Here is a 20,939-nt window from a genome sequence, read left to right as displayed (position 1 = left end):
AAGTGTGTATATATGTACGTGTGTGAAATCTGTTCCTCTCAATCATTTAAAAGATATTATTGTGAGGCTGAAATATATTAAAGTTCTGTTAATCCAAAATTGTTGCAGTGAGAAGCAACTCCTTTAAATTACTTATGTTTTAAAATCCTATTTGTGTTTCAATATGCTTAGAGTCAGACGTGGAGGGGGAATCATGTTTCTTTATAATTCAGTCTGGCTAAATAAATTGAAATGGGGACGTAACTGATGAACATGATTCATCTTCCTTCTCCACTATTTGGCTGAAGTTTGGGAATCATTTGAAACTGGAAAAAACAGATCCTTTTTTCCCCCTGTAACCATAGACCAGACATTCCCGTATGGCTGCAGCAGCTGTCATTCTTTGGTCTGTCTGTCTATTTGCCTCTTATTGATCTCTATCTGGATGTGTTCTTGGATGAAATCTAGGGTGTTCAAGGGAACAGATAACTTTGTGAAAAAGGAAGGAAGGAGGTGTGGAACTGCAAGGAGGCGGACTGGAAAGCTGCTTTTCAGCTCACTATTAGCACACTTAATGAGACAGGGAGGGATTAGGGTGTGTGTGTGTGCCTGAATGCCTGGAAGCAAACCTGAGCAAACATTGGGCTCTATTCTGATGTATCACAGCTTAGAAAATGAATAAACCCAATTTTCCAGATGAACACTTATCAGATTCACATGATCCCAGGAAACCTCCAGGGAAGAAAACGTCTTCAAGTCTCCACAGTTCCAGGATTTCTCTCCCTGCATCTTATTTCCTCATTTGCATCTCTATACTCCTTTTGCACCATGCTGCAGTTCTCCTGGGACATCCACAGTGCCTGGATTATGGTCCTCCTTTCCAGCCTCCTTTCCATCTGGAGTTTTGCTCTGCCTATGAAACATTTGGCTGTTGTGAGCAAGAGAAGGACAACCACATTGCTGCCAAATACTGGGACATCATGGATTACATTGATCCTCAAGCCCAAAAACTATGTGGAGGATTCATCAAAGATATCTTGTGCCAGGTAAGGTAGTGGTGAGTAGCCTCATTTTCCTCATATGCCCTTATGATGCATATGATTGTTAGCTGTTTGGGCCTTTCTGAGAAATGGTGGGAATGGTAATTTAAGAATTTGCGTTTGAGGTTGCCAGGAAGACTTTTCTGCTGGTAAGTAAGTTGAGCCTATTGAATGATGATAAATTCTTCAAATTTGCTTTACATGCAAATTATTGTTTTAGTTATATCTCCCAGAATAATTTGCTTATGATATGGGCAACAATATAATTTAAATACATAGATGATAGATAAATAGATAGATAGAAAGATAATTGCTAGCCATATTATAATTGAAAGATTCTGTTAAACCAAACCAATAATTCAAGGATGACTCAAAAGTAGAAATTTGCCTTCTGATGAATTCACAGCTCCAAGTAAGTATGAAGCTGCAACTGGAGAGAGTAATGTTCATTTGCTCTTCTCTTCTCTCCAAAATTGTAAAGACAGCTTGAAAAGAAAATAAGTGCTTCTGACTGAACACTAACCCCATTTTAGTCCCTGGTAAGCAGATGTTTCAAATTTCGTACAGTACTGATTTGGGATAAGCCTGTTTGGAGAGTGTCAGATTATGATAAATTATATATCCCTATCTATATAAAACACACTACAAGAAGCAAAAATCAGTTTATGGAAGAATGATAATCTTCCTCTTGAATTGGCCTGTCTATCAAGCTAAGCCTCCCCTGCAAGATAGTTGTGAGCTCAAGAAGAAGATTGTGGAATGGTATATCCTGACGCAACAAAAAATAATCCACAGTGTTCAATTTGATGAAATTCAAAAAAAAATATGTCAAAGGATTTGGCTGATTATTTCATGTTCAAAAGTAAAACTAAATGACCTTTTAATGTATTTTCAAATGCAGACTGAGGTAGACACCTCAGCAAACGAATCAAATCAACCCACAGATCTTGGGTTTGGGTTTGGGTTTCCGGTTGCTATAAAGAAGGCATTTAGACTGCATTCTTAATAAACCTGCAATAGCCATGCTCCTGAAGACAGTCTTAGACCAGACAGCTGGATTCATGCTTCTAGAACAACTGTTGGAATAGCCCCCCTCCCCCCTCCCTGCCTTTCCCTGTCTCCTAGCCTGCTCCCTGCCTTGCCAAACCAGCTATCCCACTGGTGTGCAGGAGAACAATGACTTTTTGATGGAACTCTTCCTGGCCTCCTGCCTACACTATTCATTGATTGAAGGATAGGAAGGGGTTTCCTTCTGAACTGAAGCCAAGCTATTGTGATTTACCACATGCCATCACTGAGCAGAAATCAATCAATCAAACAAACAAACAATCTCCCTCCCCCAAAAAACAATCAACATTCTTCCAGCTTGTCATTCCTTCATCAATAACCTATATTACCTACGTTCTAATGTTGTTAAGTCAACATAGAACTGTTTTCAAGATTCCATTTTGAAAATAATTGTACAGCTGCTGAACCTAAATTATTATGAGGGTCAATGCAGTTTTGCAATTCATGTATAGACTATTATTTATTTATTAAATTTATTTTCCATCTATCTCATTTCGAAGTGACTTTAGATGGCTCGTGCCATAAACACATTAAAATCATCAGAAATAAAATGAAAATGCAAACAAAGTAAAATCACAGTTACAAGAAGGGGAAGGGGAGAGCGGGGTGGGGGGAAGGTGGGATTGGCTTTTAATCAACCACCTCCAGTATGTTACTTCCCCCCACACCTGTGGGGCCCCAAGCCATCTGGCACAGCCAGATCTGACCTTGTGGAAGGTCAGAAAGATGGGAGCCAATCTCGCCTCAGGAGGTAAGATATTCCAAAGGGCAGGAGCCACAGCTGAACAGAAAAGGATTAAGCTAAATCTTATTGCCCATGTGCACCAAGTTTCATTATTATCAGCTTATAGCTGATGAGTTTTGCATTATGAATTTGCATTTTAAATAAAATACATTTTATTTACATCACTGTTGGAATCCCATATTCATTTTCCTAATACAAAAACTGTGATGTCACAGTGGCAGTTTAAGCAGATTTATTCAGGGTTGTGCTGTGAATCATGTCTATTTGGATCTTTTATCATGCTTGTTATGTCTTGGCACACCAGCCCTTTCTAATTAGGCAGCTCCAAATCTGCTGGACTTCAACCTCCCAAATTTCCAGCATTCACTGTGATTGCTGAAAGCTGCACACTAATGCATTTTGAAGGTTTATATAAATTAATAAACAAAAGTGTTATTAACTTCTACAAAAAAATTGATGTTAAATCTTTTTCTCTCAAATAGAAACCCCAAAGATTATAATATTCTGTTTTAAATCCTTCTTGGGCCTTTTCCCATTAAGGGCAGTTGAATGAATGAGAGTAAAATCAAAGACAACCCACCAGTAACTTTTGAGTTTTTGAAACTCCATCCGACTCCTGAATTCAAGAATGGAAAATTAACTGGGATCACCTTCAGACTGGGATACTTGGAGGGTCTAATCCTGACTCTTCATAAAGAATTCAAGGATTTAGCTGATTTAACTTGGTATATCCCTGAAAATCCCTGGTTGGGATCCTACTGGCAGAAACATCACCACCAAGAGATCAACATGTATAAAAACAATTCTCCTGGCCTTTCAGCAGAACATTTCTGCATAAGCAAGGGAGATCTTTTTGTCCATTCTGAATTTCAATCAGCAGATTAGAATTGTTCTCTAAAGCTTTGATTGATTAAAAAAAGTCTGCAGCTATATGGGAATCTGATTTCAAGACATTCTTTTGTAGAAAAGGAATATGATGCAGTAAACTTAAACACCATCTGAATCATCTAATATTAGGGGCTCTCAGGAAGAAAGGAAGGAAGGAAGATAAGAGAGAGATGCTCACACAAGCAGATAATATTTTACAGCTGCTACCTAGAGTTACAGTAGCATTTATACACTGCTTACCACTAATTCTATGTAGATCTAAACTGAAGACTATGTAGCGCAAACAATTTTTTTAAATGAGCAAATGGAATCATTAAACAATGGACACTGTGGGAATGAAATTTTAATATGCCTAATTCTTGTTGAGGGAGAATAAGAATAACAAACGGAACGCCCCTTCAATTACCACCTCACATGGAAAAATGAAAAGCAGCAGAGGGGCTGAGTTTTTCTTATTGTTAAGGCAATTTTATTCTTATGTCAACCCAAAGAAATGTCTTAATTTTATGCGCGCTTAGTCACAATGGATATTACTTCTATTCTTTGATATAAAAACAAAGCAGGGACAACATTTGGACTTTAAGCAATAGATCACAAACCTAAGAAAATGTGAGAAAATAAGTATTGATTTGTTCAGTTACATTTTTTAAAATAAGTAACACCCAGGGGTGGGATTCGAATTTTTAACAACCGGTTCTGTGTGTGTGGCTTAGTTGGTGGGCATGGCTTGGTGGTCATGTGACTGGCTGGGCATGGCCAACTCAACATCACTCACATCGAGGCACGCATCTCCTCGCCTGGCCTCTCATGACTGTGGGGATGCTGCAACAGTCATAAGTGTGAAAAACGGTCATAAGTCACTTTTTTCAGTGCCATTATAATTTTGAATGGTCACTCCACACAAGCAAAGTACTAGCAAAGGAGGAAAAAAAAACTCCAGAGAAGTTCCTGAGACAGGAAGTCTAGTCCTGCCAAGAATGTAATAAGGGTTAATGGAGAGGCAGTTTCTGTAAGCAACACCAGAATGTTTCCTTCCTGCCTTCCTTACAGGATTAGGCCAGTAATTTCTTCTAACAACAGGTTCTCCGAACTGCTTAGAATGTTAACAATTGGTTCTAGAGAATAGGTGCAAACCTGTGGAATCCCATCCCTGGTAACACCTTTGTAGGTTTCACTTATTTTAAAATTTCAAACTAAGTCTGTATTTTCCTACAGGTAGCAGGATTTAAAAGAACACAAAAGACCCATACCAATCAACCCCCTCTATAGATTGGGCATTTTGCCTGATCTGTGTGATTTGAAAATGTTTCGGTTAGAAAGTTTTCTTAGAGCTCAGGCCTGAATCACACTGCTGACCTTGATTGCTCACTTGTTCCCTCAGTCCAATCTCTTCAGGAAGTCTTCAGATAATTTGCTTTGCATGGAAAATGCTGCTGACATTTCCCATTAAAGATATCAGATAGCAGTTGATGGAAAAGAGCACTGCTACCAGAAACCACAATTTAATCATGGTAAATTGGAATCAAAGCTTGGATTTAACTGGTTTAATAAGATGGTTTTTAGGTGCTGTGAAAATATAAAATACGTGAGGTAAATGCAACGTCTTCAAATAATATATGACTTTTTTTGGAACCTTCTGAGTTACTGGGCCCCCATTAGAGGTTCAGATTTAATTTAATTTAAATTTTTTTGCTTTTAGCCTTCCTAGCTAAAATATAGCATAGTTGTTTTTATTGTAACCTTTCTCTTTAAATTATTATCTTAATATTTTAAGCTATGGTAACATATGCTTTCCAAGCAATCAATTTTAAATTAATTCTTCATGATATTTCCTCAAGTTATCTCCTTTGCTTCACCTCCCCACCACCCCCAATATTACCCAGCATCTGATGTTTGACTGTCTGCTGAATATAAGGACTGGACGAATAACACGTTCTTAATCTATATGCACAATAGGGAAGTCCAGATTTAATATTCCATGTTGCAATCAATGGGTTAATGACTAATGACTATGTTGGAAGCAATGTATTATTTATTCCTCCATTCTGCAGGAAAAAATTAGAAATATTTTTAGATTATTGTATTCCTTAAAGAACACGAAGTCCTGCTGATATGAAATGTCTTTATAACTATTTATTCACACTTGAGTTATGCAGATGCAAAAGGTCGAGCAGATGCAAACAGCCATAGTCATGCTGTTTTTGAGAATAACAGAGTGTTTTAATCTTTAACAGGAATGCTCGCCTTATGCAGCCCATCTCTATGATGCTGAGAACCCCCAGACGCCCCTTCGAAATCTCCCTGGCCTTTGTTTTGACTACTGCTCAGAATTCCACCTCTACTGCCGTTCTGCAATCACACTGCTTACAGATGACAGGCACATTCAAGAATGGTGTGAGAAGAACAGGACCCAATTCTGCAACATCTTAAACATTCAGGATAAAGACTATTGCTTTCCTGATGTAGTGAAGAACACTGACCTTAATAATAATTTGGGTGTTGTGGTGGCAGACAAGAAAGGTTGCCTTCAATTGTGCCTCAAAGAAGTGGCCAATGGGCTGAGGAATCCGGTGCTCATGGTGCATGCCAATGACAATACCCATCGGATGTTTGTAGCCGAACAAGTGGGCCTTGTGTGGGTTTATCTCCCAGATGGAAGTAGATTAGAAGAACCTTTTCTAGACATTAAGCAATTGGTGCTGACTACCCCCTGGGTTGGGGATGAGAGGGGCTTCCTTGGGATGGCTTTTCATCCTCAATACAAAGAAAATGGGAAATTCTACATCTATTACTCCTACCAGGACAAGAAAAAGGTAGAAAAAATCAGGATTAGTGAACTGATGGTCTCCACAGCTGATGTCAACAAGGCGGATATAACCACAGAAAGGCAATAATTCCTTTTCTCTACTTGCTTTTTTCCAAGGCTGGGGACATATTTGCTCATTTCATTTACATAAAACCTTATATGATAGGATCGACCAAAATAGAATACTAAGATTATGGATAACCCATTTCAAAAATAAATAAATCAAATTAAGAACCACTTATACAAATCCTACAAATGCATGTAATCTATTTTTTTTGCTGCTAAGCAAGAGAAGTAACATTGTGGTGTTAAGCCAAGAACACATTGATCTATGATACACATCAATCTTTAGCCTACACCATTTTAGAGTGGTGGTCTTTAACTCTTTTGTGACTCTGAAGCTAACTAAAATTCTGATCTATAAACAGGCTTTTCTGTTGTTTTCACTGAGATATGACATGCCTGATATTTTAGGATCCTGATTTAGAAGTCAACCAATGTCCAGTTCAGAACTAGGATTATTCATGAAGGTACAGAGGAGTCCTAAAAAAAGCTTCATGAGATCATGTTCTTTTTAATCCTGCAACCATGCCTGAATATTCCCATTTCAAAAGACAGGGACCATCATGAGTCCATTCTGAGATGATAATGGCCTATGCAGAAGACCATTCAGAGCTTCAGTCATACTCCAGAATTGTGCTGACTAGCAGTTTTGATACAAAATCATAGAAGAGCAATTATACTTTGCTAAAAAATTGGTGGTTCTATCCTACCATCATGGAAGCATAGGTGCTGAAGGACATTGTGTCCTGACCCAGGTTTTATCATGTGCCTCTGATCAGCTTCAGCAGAAACACAGAAATAGCAAAAGAATGCTAATGTCCTTTCTTTGCTTAGTGTAAGAAAGGTTAAACAAAAGCACTTAGCAGCTTTTATGATTAATGCTTGAATAAATAATCTGTTTGCAGGAAATCCTTGAAAGCCATCCAAGGCATCCAACTTTATCTATGTGTGTTTCTTCTTCTTCTTCCCCTTGCATATTGTTTCTCTTTTCTTCTTTAGGAATCTCTTAGAGATTGAACAACCAGCTGCGAACCATAATGGTGGAGAGATCCTGTTTGGGATAGACGGTTACTTGTATCTGTTTACTGGAGATGGAGGGAAAGCTGGGGACCCTTTTGGTAAATTCGGAAATGCTCAAAACAAGTAAATATATCCACCTTTCATTGCATTTAAATGTGAATTGTTATATGGAAAGTTTGTTATTGTAACTATTGCAAATTAATTTTTATTATACTTCAATTTTTATATTTGAGAGCTAGTTTGAAGTAGTGGTTAAGCCATCAGGTTAAAAACTGGAAGACTCTGAATTCTAGTTCCGCCTTAGGCACAAAGCCAACCTTGGGCCAGTCATTTTGTCTCAGCCCTAAGGAAGGAGGCAATAACAAAACACCTCTGTAAAACCTTGCCAAGAAAACTGTAGGGACTTGTCCAGGCAGTCTCAAAAAATCAGATATGATTGAACCAAAGGGGAAAAATCTTTTTATCATTTTTAAAAACTCTTTAATAAGACTATTTTAAATATTATTGATAAAATGTCAGGTGTGCACCTTTCAAATAATGCTGCAATTTCTTAATATAAACTATTAAATAAAGTTACTAATAGGCATATGCCAGTAGTCCCTTATAACAATGGAAAATATCAGAACATATATTCAATGCATGGTAAACAAACAGACAAACAAACCAATTAGATTTCTTAATATACCGCTCACATTTGAGTATGTTGCTGTAAATATTAATATTCTGTATGTGGAGATCAAGCCTTGGCTTAAAATTTCATTCAGGAGATTAGTTGCATGATGAAATAAAAAATAAACCAAGATTTCCTCTGCTTCCCAAAGCAGGCTAAATATCTATTGAGTCTACTTCACAACTACTAAATTATTTGCTGAGTAGTACACTATATTATTTCATCTATAGTAGTTTAAACCAAACCAAACCAATTGTTCATTGTTTACTTATTCTGGACTTAACTTGTTTGTCCATGCTTTGGCCAGTGCCTTCTTATGTCTTGCTTTTTTCTTAGGAGTAGCTTATTAGGGAAAGTTTTACGGATTGATGTGGATGGAAAAGGTCCCCAGGAGAGGCCCTACCGCATTCCCCATGATAATCCTTTTTCCTCTGATCCCAAAGCTCGCCCTGAAGTCTATGCATATGGTGTGAGGAACATGTGGCGCTGCTCTGTGGATCGTGGAGATCCACTCAGTCACAGGGGAAAGGGACGAATTTTCTGTGGAGACGTTGGCCAGAACAGGTTTGAAGAAGTGGATATAATTATTAAAGGCGGGAACTATGGTTGGAGAGCCAAGGAAGGGTTTGAGTGCTATGATACGAAACTGTGTCAAAATTCCTCACTAGGTAAGTATTATAACATCTCAGGGCTGCTAACAAAACGAATGCCAATGTGTAGGTATCTTATAGAAAGAAGCTTACTACTTTCGTGAAAACAATAAAAGTAGTGTTATGGCATGGAAACCCCTTTCGTGCATACATGTAATATCACAGTACACATACAAAAGGGATGTGTGAAGCTTCTTTATTTTACACCCCTCTCCCCTTGCCTACTTCTTACATGCTGCTGCACCTACATCCTTAGAAGTAAGTGAAGGCCCCACAACAAGGGGCAACTTATTGCTGAAAACCATCCAAGGAATTAACTAATCAAAAATAGACATACATAACTCCACCCCAGCAGTCATGGAACCACCCATATTTAACCAACTGAGCCATTTTGCATACTTAAGAAAGATTGCTGGTGAGAAACTGTTGCAGAAAAGGCTAACCAGGGGTGGGATTCTATAGGTTCGCACCTATTCGCTAGAACCGGTTGTTAACATTCTAAGCAGTTCGGAGAACCAGTTGTTAGAAGAAATTACTTGCCTAATTCTGTAAGGAAGGCAGGAAGGAAACATTTTGGTGCTGCTTACAGAAACTGCCTCTCCGTTAACCCTTATTACATTCTTGGCAGGACTAGACTTCCTGTCTCAGGAACGTCTCTGGAGTTTTTTTTTTCCTTCTTTGCTGGTACTTTGCTTGTGTGGAATGACCATTCAAAGTTACAATGGCACTGAAAAAAGTGACTTATGACCGTTTTTGACACTTATGACTGTTGCAGAATCCCCACAGTCATGAGAGGCCAGGCGAGGAGATGTGTGCCTCGATGTGAATGATATTGAGTTGGCCACGCCCAGCCAATAACATGACCACCAAGCCATGCCCACCAACTAAGCCACACCCACAGAAACGGTTGTTAAAAATATTGAATCTCACCCCTGAGGCTAACCCCCACCAATGCATGGCCCTATTTTTGTCTGCCTGCTCCATACAACAAGTAATGATATGACAAAGCCTTGATAGTACTCTCTTGTCACAAAGACTCATAGGATATGAGATACAGCACTAAAATATTACAAAGTGGGTGGGATTATGTGTTCTCCAAATCATGTTTTTTTCTTAAACTAGCTAAGCATGTTTGTGTGCTGCTAAAAACTGGCATGGAGCATAGAGTGGGAACAGGCCAGGATCTGTCAAATCACAAGTCTACATTAAGCTATTTATTTAGGAGATGCAGGCATCCTCAGGATCTGGCTGTTTTTCTCAAAATGGCAAAATGTATTGTGGAGTTGTGCCACAAATTCCACCTCTCTATCAAAAGGTGGATCATGCAGCTTGTAACCTTATGTTAATTTGGGGATTTGGCCTTCCCTGGATTTTCTCTGCAAACACTGCAACTAAAACCTTTCCTGAGTTTCTAAATGTGTGTTACTTCTATATATGTCAGTCAAGTAGAAACCCTTGCCTTTTTGTTTATTTTTGAAAACAAACAAACAAATTATCTTTAAATAGATACTTGTGCAGGCCTCTTATAAGACTGTTTACATAATAGATCGCAGTCATCATTGGGTTAAATGACAAGTACATCAGTACTTAATCAAGAATAATATCATGCAAATAAATTTTCTCTGGATAACACACAGTAGAAAACCATAACTGTGTGTGTGCTTATTGCTCATAGATTAAGGAAGCAGTTTTCACAGAAATGGCGCCCTATACTACTATTAACTGAATGCCCTAAAAGGGCACTGGCCTGTTTCTGAGATACTATTCCCCTAATAAACTTCTCTTAACTTGGGTTTGTTTTGTATAGCTATAAATCTTGAGGGTCCTTCTCCTCTGCTGGTTTGACTATTTAAGGATTGACACACTGAAAATGTAGATTCTTATTAGTAGATAATAATCAGAAGTTAACACTGGCATTGCTCTTGATCAGGAGATTTTTGTTTCTTTTTAGATAATGCAACAACTTCAGTTGATGAGTAACTTCTATTTCATTTTTACAGAGGATGTACTTCCAATATTTGCTTATGGACGTTCTGTAGGAAAATCAGTCACTGGTGGATATGTTTATCGAGGGTGTGAATCTCCAAACCTCAATGGTCTTTACATTTTTGGTGACTTTATGAATGGGTAAGGAAGAGAGTTATTTCATTTCACTTTTAAATACACTGAAGTGTGTAATATAAGGAGAAGGACAAAGTATATTGATACAAATAAACTTTGTGATCAGATAAAATTCTGTTTATCTTGCCTGGATATGCGAAACATTTGTTTCTTTTTGATGTTCTCAGTGTTGCTCACTATGATTATTTATTTATTAAATGTATACACCACCCATCTCACTGTTGAGGTGAGATAATTATGCTTATTCAATTCTGCAATTCCCCCAAATTTAAGAGTTTCTTTATCAGCTTTTACTTCAAGCTACAGCTGGCCATTACAGACAGTCTGAACAGATGGCTGTCCAAGCTACAGGTCTTTAGCACATTCAGCCCAAATATGTATCTGGGATTATATATTTGAAGATAGTGTGACCACATTAGGTTAAGGCCAGTTTTTAGCAAAACATCAAAGTACATGAAGTGACCATGGTAGAGAAATTCAACACCATCTTTCTAAAGCAGTGGTCACCAACTGGTGGTCTGTGAGAAAATTTTGGTGATCCGCAGAAAAATTATTTGCATTTTTTATATTGTACTAAATCAGAGGTCCTCAAACTACGGTCCCTGAGCCGGATATGTGCAATGAATCTTTGTGTTGCTGCAGAAAATCTCCCCCTTCAGGGTCTTTTTGTGCCTGTCGGAGGAGGGGCAGAAATTCTGACTTGGGGTCTGCTTCAGCCTCCTGGTGCTTTGGGCGAAGAGCCAGAGAGCCTTATTCCAGTGGGACTGCATCATGGCCTGGAACTGGCTGACCATCTCAGCCTGCTGAACTTCCGGGTGATGGTACCTGGCCTTGCACTCATGCAGGTCTTCCCTCTGCTTGGAAAGCCTATGCTTGTAGTCCTCAGTGAGGTGCTTCTGATGAGCCTCCTTCTTGATCAGATCCAATTTGAACTAAGCCAGCTCTTTCTCATGGTAGCTGCTTAGCTCCTAAAACTGCTTTCTGTTGGGGCCCTAAGGAGCCTGGACAGGCAGGCGAGGAGTGGTTGGAAGGGGAGGGGAGAGTAGAGGCCAGCAAGGCACCCCTTGATATGAGCGACATCAAGTTGGCCATGCCCACCCAGTCACATTACCACCTAGCCACATTAGGTCATTAGGCAGATCATATTAGTGGTCTGTGGGATTTAAAATTATGAATTTAGTGGTCCCTGAAGTCCAAAAGGTTGGTGACCCATTCTAAAAGTCTTGTTCCTGTTTTAATTGCTGTCACTGTGTACACAAAGTTTTATCACCTAGGTTTTGATAATTCTCACCATAAAGTGTTATCACCTATTTTTTGCAGTTCTCATCAGGCATTGCTATGTCTCAGTTGCAAATATTCAAGTAATCATTCCTTCAAGACAATCATTTCAAAATGAGTGTCCTTCCCATGGGTACAACATCATGAATCTACATCTAAAAACTACTCATAGAACCAGTTCTTATTTAAATGGGATAGAGCGATAAATGGCTATTGCCCATCACATCTAATGCCCATTACATCTAATTAATAAGCTCAGTAGCCAAGGATGATGAGAATATATTCTCTAACTGTATCTGAAGGGTCACAAACTTCCTATTTCTGTGTAATAGAGAAATAAAGGAAGTGACTTATACTGAGTCACCATATTGATTTTTGTAGTTCAGTTTTGTTATACTGAAGTACTAGTCTAAGCTTTCAAGTGAAAGTTTTGAAGACCTTTTTTTAGAGAGGCTGGGGGTTGAACCTAGGACATTTTGCATGGAAACAGATGCTCCAACATGGACCTATGTCCTTTTCTTAGCGAATGAAGTAGGCTCAGGTCACCAAGGTTTAAGTTCATTTTTGCATAAATTAACTGTGTGTACCACCATTATTTTTTAAAACTTCAAACTATTGTGGAATTGCAAAATAAAAATAAGATTTAATTTTGTTTCCCCATTTAGTCGACTTATGGCTTTGCAGGAAGATGAGAGAACAAATACATGGAAGAAACAAGATGTCTGCATTGGTAGCATAAAAGCCTGTGCTTTTCCAGGGCTCGTGAGTTCATACAGCAAATTTATCATCTCTTTTGCAGAGGATGAAGCAGGTAACCTGTTTCTTAAATCTTATTTCCCACATCTTGAAAATGGGGTGTTTGGAAGATCTAATTCAAAGAAGTATATGATTAGTACAGGGATACCTAAGTCACTGCCTTGCCAAAATTGAATCTGCCATCTGGTCTGAAATGACCTGCTCGGAATCCTACCCTCCATGACAGGTTTATGGGTAGAAGTGAGAGGATTGGGGTTTTTTTTAATAATCATCTCCACATCTGGAGCAACCTTCCCCAGAGAGATTTCACAAAACAGTATTATTCTACTAAATGATTGACTTGAATTTATTGGGCATACATGCATCTTTTTATTTAATTTTGGTTGATCATATTTCTGTTTTATTCTTGCTTCGTTTACTGCCAAAATGTTTTAATTGTTTGGGGCAGTCTACACATATTGTGTACACTTGCATATATGTGTAATTAACTAATTAAACTTGTATGCCTTTGTGCTGTCTTTCCAAAGATGCCTTTGGTCACAGACAACATTTCTGAATAAGTAGGCATGCTCGAAAGATTTAGAGCTTACTGTGGATGCTTTTACAAAAGGGCTATTATGTGAATATTTGCAAAATTTCTACCATGGCCAATCCCCAAAAACCATTTATCAGAAAGCAACTTGTTAGGCTGCTCCTGCCAAGTCTGTGGGATTCACAGAGATATCTTAAAGATGCTAATTTTCCTATGTTTTGTTTCCCATCAAATAGACATAGTCCCAAAGTCCTGCCATCTACTTTACTTCCTAAGAATGCTCGTGGGCTAATGTGAAGCATGCAGATCAACCTAGAACCAAAAATTATGCTTGAGGCTGACACTGTATGCCATTTTCCCATTAAAATGTGCTTCCAAAGTTAAAAACACCTTTAAAAATTTAAAGTGAGGAGCAGATTCCAAGAGAAATATCTGGTCATTCATGCTGCATAGTTCTATACCAGATAGAGCTTGGGTGTCAAACTGGTGGCCCATGGGCTGGATGCATCACGCACAGCCACCCCAGCTCCACAAAGGGGAAAAACATCATGATATGTCATGTGACAGCAACGTGCCACTATGAATTTGACACCCGTGAGATAGAGCATTGGTCTTGCTTGTATTAGAGGTGGGCAGGCATGGCTGACTAGCAATCAATACAGCCAAATCAACTATATTTGTTATTCTACCAATAGCTTAAAACTTTCCAGCTTTTATATCTGCCAGAAATCGCAAGAGCAAGAGTAGGTAAGAAAGACAGCCTGGATGGTTATAGTACTCAGCTGCCTTCAGCCTGATGGGATCTATAACTCAAGCCATCCAAAGGAGAACTAAGAACTAAATCAGTCTTGTCCAAAGTAGCCCTGTTACTAGTACACATCTTTTCTTTTGTTATTTCCAGGCGAACTTTATTTTATGGCTACATCTTATCCAAGTGCCTATGCTCCAAGTGGCTCAATTTACAAATTTGTGGATCCAGCAAGGTTAGTGCCTCTTCCAAGTTCTGAAAGTTTTTTTCTTGAGCTACTTTAAAAGAAAAGAGAAGCAAGACACCTGCAATTGCATAGACACCCTCATGAATCAATCTGACTTCAGTTTCATGAATGACATCTGTGGATGGATTTACATTATAGAGAAGTTACTTCTTCTTAATGCAGGAGTGCACAACTTTTATTTGTATTTTTTCCCTCTGCAGCTGGGAAAGCTTTTTCTCCCCTCAGGGATTAGGGAAAGGAAGTGTTTAAAGCCATATTTCTTAGCCTTCACCATTTAAAGATGTGTGGACTTCAGATGGCTAGGGAAATTCTGGGAGTTGGGGTCCACATATCTTAAAATGGCAAAGGTGGAGAAACTCTGGATTAGAGAGCACAGTCTGTATTAGTCCCGTATTGAAGCTGCTTCCCAGTAAAACAAAACCTGTCAGAAAAAGCTGTCCCAGAACTAAAAATGTGGAAAAAGATGAAACACATTTAGTTATAAACTCTAATTTATGCCCTAACAACCTGAAAGATTGTTTAATGATATCAAAAACAGCTTTTTTACAAATAATTTGAATTTAGCACCACGACGAAAGCTTTATTTTCTCTGCTCAGAAGTCATATGAACACCAGTTCTATGTGTGAAGGTACTGAATGTGATGAAATATTTTAAAAAGCACCCTTTTAAAAAAAGCACCCCTATTTAAAAATTATTGGTCACATCAATATATGTTCAGTGTTCTGCTTTTTCATCATGCTGGTCCATTCATCATTTTAACCTTAAAGCAAAGAAATTATATTAGAGTGACATATAAGCCCATTCCACATGCTTGCTGTTAATTGTCTCTAAGAAGCCATTAATTTATTGAATCTGCATCTCTCCTCCCACCAATCCAGAGGAGTGTTTATATTACCACCAACATGGGAATAAAAACAGCAACAATAATGGTTCAAGTAATCAGTGTTTTAAAAGAGGCAAGGGGATAAGCCTGGGCCCGTCCTCCAAAATCTGTTTCATTCACCTCTCTGTGCATCACTGGAAGCTATCATGTTCTTTCTGTTCTTTCTGTTCTGTCTTGTTCTTATTTAGAGGATAGTTTTATCCTAGCCAATGCCCTCCAGATGTGTTGGACTCTAATTCTCACTTGAAGCATGTAGTCGTCCAACATATCTAACCAAGTGCCAGTTTAGGGAAGGCTCTGTGGTAAGCAAAACTCAAGGAAAGTTGGCCTGTAGGAGGCTCTGCGGGACTGACAGCATGGAAAGCAGACAAAAATATATCTTTCCATTCCATCTAAATTAGGTGTATTTATTTTAAAATGGAGGATTACCATAGAGTTTGTCTGCAATTGAGGAACAAGTCTAAGACAAACATGAAAACTCAATTGATAGACTTGAAGTGAAAGCACTGAATATTGTATGCAAGAGCAAGCCACACTAAGAAAAACAGCAGCAGCAGCAGCAAAAAAAGGAGAAAAAAAATCTGCTTTTCTTTTTATGAAAGGATAGAAAAACCAAATGTAGGAAATGTAATTTATACTTTAAAAAGGGAAGTATTTACATTGGAAATTTCAGGATTTGTATTTGAGCTATTGATTTCAAATGATTACATGTAGTACTTATTTAATGAACATTTGCAGTTACAATGGTAACTTTACAACCAATCCTCACATTTACAGCCTTTGTGGATAAAGAAAAAGCTGAAGTAAAATAATAAACACAGTCATGATTTCACTTAGTCACTGCTTTGCATAATGAGCTGAGCTGTTGGCAACAATTGTGGTCACTAAAACAGACTACCTGTACATACAAAGCAAAATTGGCATGCTGAGCCTATAGTTTGCAGCTGTTGGTTTTGCTTTTAAAGATGCCATAGCTTTGAGCTGTTGGAATAAGAACTGTATGTATGCAGACATGTATGTGAAATCCTTTTGACTAAAACATTTGAAAGGAGAAGGGATCAACATAGTTCATTCTATGCAATTGGCATCTGTTACAGATATCGATACATTTAATAGATAGCAAATATATTCTCTTGTTTTCTCAGTAAAGTTAGGACATAAAATGGTAACAGGTATGGGCTACTATAATGTCAAGGAGGCCAAATATAGAATTCAAACATGGGTGAGAAAGATGTAACCCTTCAGAAGTTGGTTTATCCCTTTCCTCATCCCAGGGAGGCCTCAAGGACTGCTTTCCTTTAAGACATGTGGACGACCATGATTGTCAAAAAGTATTATGCAGTGTTCCTATGGGAACCAACTCTTGGGTGATGAGATGTCATATGACAGCTCTTTTCTAGCCACTTCTGGGGGCACTCCCCCCCCCCCCAAATAAGCAAATATCAAGAGAGGTTTATTTACTCAGGAACTCTTTCAGTCATGTTAATACGGTATACCAGCCACAGGTCTACCTTCCCTTTTTTCATATAACTATTTTTTTCCGACAAAATGTTCTTAGTAATCCTCCAATTTTCAAACTCTTAATACATTTTGTGCTAGCTAGACTGATAAAGTTACTGTTGTAGTACGGTTTGTCTTCCTTCTGGCCAACATATTGGCCTGTGTTTAAAGTCAGTTAATTAGCAGAGCATGGAAAATACACAAACGCAACTATGATCTCATTGGCAGGTTATGTAAATTAGGAATAATGCCCATTTTAATTAGAAAATATATTAACAACTTCCTTAATTAAAACCATTATTCTGTCAAGGAAAACATTCAAAACAGGGCATCTAAAAAAGAGTCAAAATGGCAATTGCACTATTGAAGCCAACCTTTTCAAGATATGTCCTGGCTTTTTTTGATACTGTTCTTTAGTGCCCTTATTCAAAAGGAATAATTATAATTTTAATAGCAAAAAGTCCAAAACGTTGGTTTTTTGCATTTAAATAGAATTCATTGAGTACACTTATTACCTTCATTGTATTTAATGATTTTCCTGTTTGGAAAAAGCCAAAAGGTCCGCAACCCTCAGACTGCACACCTTTGAATTACTCAAAAATTCCTTCATCCCCTAGGGTAAAAAACAAACTCCTTGTTTATATTGAGATGCCCAGATGTATTTTTATGTGATCCAATTTGTGTTTTAGGAGAGCTCCACCAGGAAAATGTAAACAGAAGCCAGTTCCAGTGAAAACAAAGAGCAAGCGGATCCCATTTGTTCCAACTGCAAGTAAGTCAATAAGATTTGGGTTTGCTGCTGTTTGTTTATTTTCACTATGTAATAGTACAAATATTCAGACATACTGAAAGGAAAGATTTGTTCAGCTTTCAACACTTTCTTCCAGGTCCCAAGAAGTCAGTTCTTCAGCAAGAAATTGTACATTGTTTCTGTTCTATTCCCACTTCTTACACATAATCCATTGTCCAGATAATATGGTTGATCAATGATTTCTGTGCTCATTTACTGATAACATGATAGCATGATTTGGCAGTGCTTCTTAATTTGTGGTAGAAATACCACTGGAAGTAAGGAAAAATAGTTCAGGGTAGATGCAGCTTTTCTTCCCAAATGGGAAAAGAACTCTGGAAAGGACAGAGGAGAGCCAAGCTAATGGGCAACGTTACTGGTCTCTAATCAAATCCATCGAAGCAAAGGCATCTTAGCAAGTAATTCCTGGAAACCAGGACTGGGGTAATGTCTGGAACGATTGGGTTTGAGAATCTAAATAATTAAATACATTTCCCCCAACTCTAAAGAGAAATTTTATGACAGTGAAAACAATTCATCAGTGGGATGGCTTTCCTCCAGAAGCTGTTGGTGCTCCAACACTGAAGTTTTAAGAAGAGATTGCACAGCCATTTGTCTGGAATGGTATAAGGTCTCCTGATCAAGCAAGGAGTTGGACTTAGAAGTCCTCCAAGGTCTCTGCCTACCCTGGTATTCTGTGTTACTCTTTCCTTAGGTTTTGTTCATTATTTAGTTGTAGGTTTTGATTTTGATACAACTGCTCTCAGAGTGACAAATACTTTCTATCCCAGGGGTCTCCAACCTTGGGCCCTTGAAGCCTGGCGGACTTTGACTCCCAGAATTCCCCAGCCAGCTTTGCTGGCTGGGGAATTCTGGGAGTCAAAGTCCACCAGGCTTCAAGGGCTCAAGGTTGGAGATCGCTGTTCTATCCCATTAGCTCTCATTTAAATATATATATATATATATATATGTAGTGATAACATCGTCAATAGTGGTACTGCATTTTAATGTTCTTAAGTCTTACCTTAACTGATAAATATAATAAAGAACTACCTCTAAACATCCTTCCTTCCTTCCTTCCGAAAGTAGCATCCAGGTTCTTTGATAGTGTGATTAATATATATACAAGGTATACAGAATTAAAAAGATTGGAATAGAAAATCAGCAGTGAGTAACTTTGGGTGATTTAATATTGTTGGGAGGAGGAAAGGCTATCTGGTGATGCAAATATCTGTGGTCACATCACATGTTGGTATGGTTGGTATGTCTCCTTTCCTTTCTAAACTTTTGTTTTAACTATATAAAACCTATGTTGGAGCTTACACTACAGTCTTCTTGGGAAACATGCTGTTGATTTCAAGCAACTATATTGCTGAATTTGGGGTCAAAATAATGATTTTAGGGGTCGCAGGAAATCATGGCTTTGTCTACATTAAATGCTTGATTTAGACAATACTATCTGCTGATTCCCTCACTTTTGTACTTTTACCCCCAAATAGCTATAGATATGGGCATAGCATTTAAAATATGTTCATATTTTTTTCTTAAATTTGCTACCCAGATCAACCTTTCAAATGTAATGCCCATGATTGAATGAAAATGTGATCTTGCCTTCCACTAGTTTTTCAAGTAAGGGAAAAATGTGGGAAGAGACCATTGCTTGCTCTAAGGCAGCATTTGTAGAGTAGTCAATCTACTAACGCAAATCATGACTTTTAAACCATGTTTTCTCAGAAACTGTGCCTGAACTGATCAAAGAGCGTCTTACAACCCAGTCTTCCAAAACACTTGTCCGTTCTAAAGAATATCCCCCTACTTCTGGCCAGAAACGAAAGAAGCCTGCATCCCACAGAAACTCACAGAAGCATGGATCAACAGATCCTGCACATTCTGGTAAAAAGGTGCCAACAGCGCAGCGTCCCAAAGGCCGGGGTTCCCAAGCCAAATCTGGAGGGCAAACACAAAAGGAGAAAGCACCAGTCATCCCTGGAGCAAGAACTCAGTCACCCCAGAAGAGAAGATCACAATTACCTGGAGCACTGAAAAAACTTTCACCGTCTCCAAAGCTGAAGTCAGCAGTTAAGAAGAAAACACCTAAGAAGGGAAGGAAGAAGAAAGAAAGGGTCAGTGCAAGAAGTTCTGTTTGAACATCCACAATGCTGCCCAGAATAAAGAGAAGGGAATCTGGAGGGGATTGCCTAGTGACTCATTTTATGTCCAAGAAAGTGAATCAGAATGGCATATAGATTTTACATTAAAAAAAAAATTAACTTGAATCTATGCAGCTTTTCAGCTGCTGTCCACACCAGATATGGTACATTCATTTAAATGTTTAATTGTTTAAATGTTTACAACTGAGAGTTTAATCATTCCAGATGTTTACCAGTTAACTGCTCTGCACAGGTCTTTCTCTAAGAATTGCTTAGGGAAACTATGTAGGCACTCTAGCGGGCACTTACTACAGTCCACCAAACATATAACCAGAGGTGCTATTCAGCAGGTTCTGACCAGTTCCGGAGAAGCGATAGTGGAAATTTTGAGTAGTTCGGAGAACCAGCAAATACCACTGACTGGCCCTGCCCCTATCTATTCTCTGCCTGCCGAGTCCCAGCTGATCAGCTGGGTCTTCTTTTGTTGCCCTGCATAGGAGAACGGAATTGGAAAGCAGATTAGTGGGGTGGGAAGGGAATGGGATTTTACAGTATCCTTCCCCTGGAGTGGGGTGAAAATGGAGATTTTGCAGTATCCTTCTCCTGCCATGCCCACCAAGCCACGCTCACAGAACCGTAGTAAAAAATTTTGAATCCCGCCTGTATCATGTGAAAATGGATTAGCATCCTTTTTTTTTGAAAAACCAGTCCCTTGATGACTTCCTTAGAAAAAGCATTCCTGAGAATTCAGAGAGCTGCAATTTAAGAGCTCATTTTTGGCAAAGGAAGAAGGGCTGAGCAAATGAGGAAAGCTGTTTGTATCTCGAGAGTGAAATCTTCTAATTTTTCTTCTAAAATGTTTGCATTTTCACGACAGAAATCAAAATGGCCAAATGTCACTCAATCTTTCAATGATGCCAATCCAAAAGTTTTTAAAATGAGTGATGGCATATGGTCCAAGAGTTTTTAAAAGTCTCTCCCTCTCCCTCTTCTTCTCCCTCTCT

General features: G+C 38.5%; 1 protein-coding gene across 1 annotated transcript; it reads left to right on the top strand.

The window, feature by feature from the left end:
- Positions 1–345: 345 nt before the first annotated feature.
- On the top strand, positions 346–20,061 carry HHIPL2 (HHIP like 2). Its single transcript, XM_026695414.2, has 9 exons — positions 346–1,025; positions 5,955–6,607; positions 7,589–7,732; positions 8,616–8,947; positions 10,930–11,056; positions 12,994–13,139; positions 14,518–14,599; positions 17,685–17,767; positions 19,520–20,061. The coding sequence occupies exons 1-9, from the start codon at positions 654–656 to the stop codon at positions 19,930–19,932; spliced, it is 2,352 nt and encodes a 783-aa protein (XP_026551199.1). The 5' UTR covers positions 346–653; the 3' UTR covers positions 19,933–20,061.
- Positions 20,062–20,939: the final 878 nt, after the last annotated feature.

Source organism: Pseudonaja textilis, chromosome 1 (genome assembly GCF_049901715.1).
Source record: "Pseudonaja textilis isolate UNSWEBS1 chromosome 1, rPseTex1.2, whole genome shotgun sequence".
Lineage (NCBI taxonomy): Eukaryota > Metazoa > Chordata > Lepidosauria > Squamata > Elapidae > Pseudonaja > Pseudonaja textilis.
This window is presented reverse-complemented; position numbering and strand designations above follow the sequence as displayed.

Bases quoted from the DNA above. Each gene is read 5' to 3' on its own strand.
- HHIPL2 (XM_026695414.2), top strand. From the start codon at position 654: ATGAATAAACCCAATTTTCCAGATGAACACTTATCAGATTCACATGAT. The intron at 6,608-7,588 runs GCAATAATTCCT...TTTCTTCTTTAG, and splicing joins GCGGATATAACCACAGAAAG to GAATCTCTTAGAGATTGAAC. The intron at 14,600-17,684 runs GTTAGTGCCTCT...TTTGTGTTTTAG, and splicing joins AAATTTGTGGATCCAGCAAG to GAGAGCTCCACCAGGAAAAT.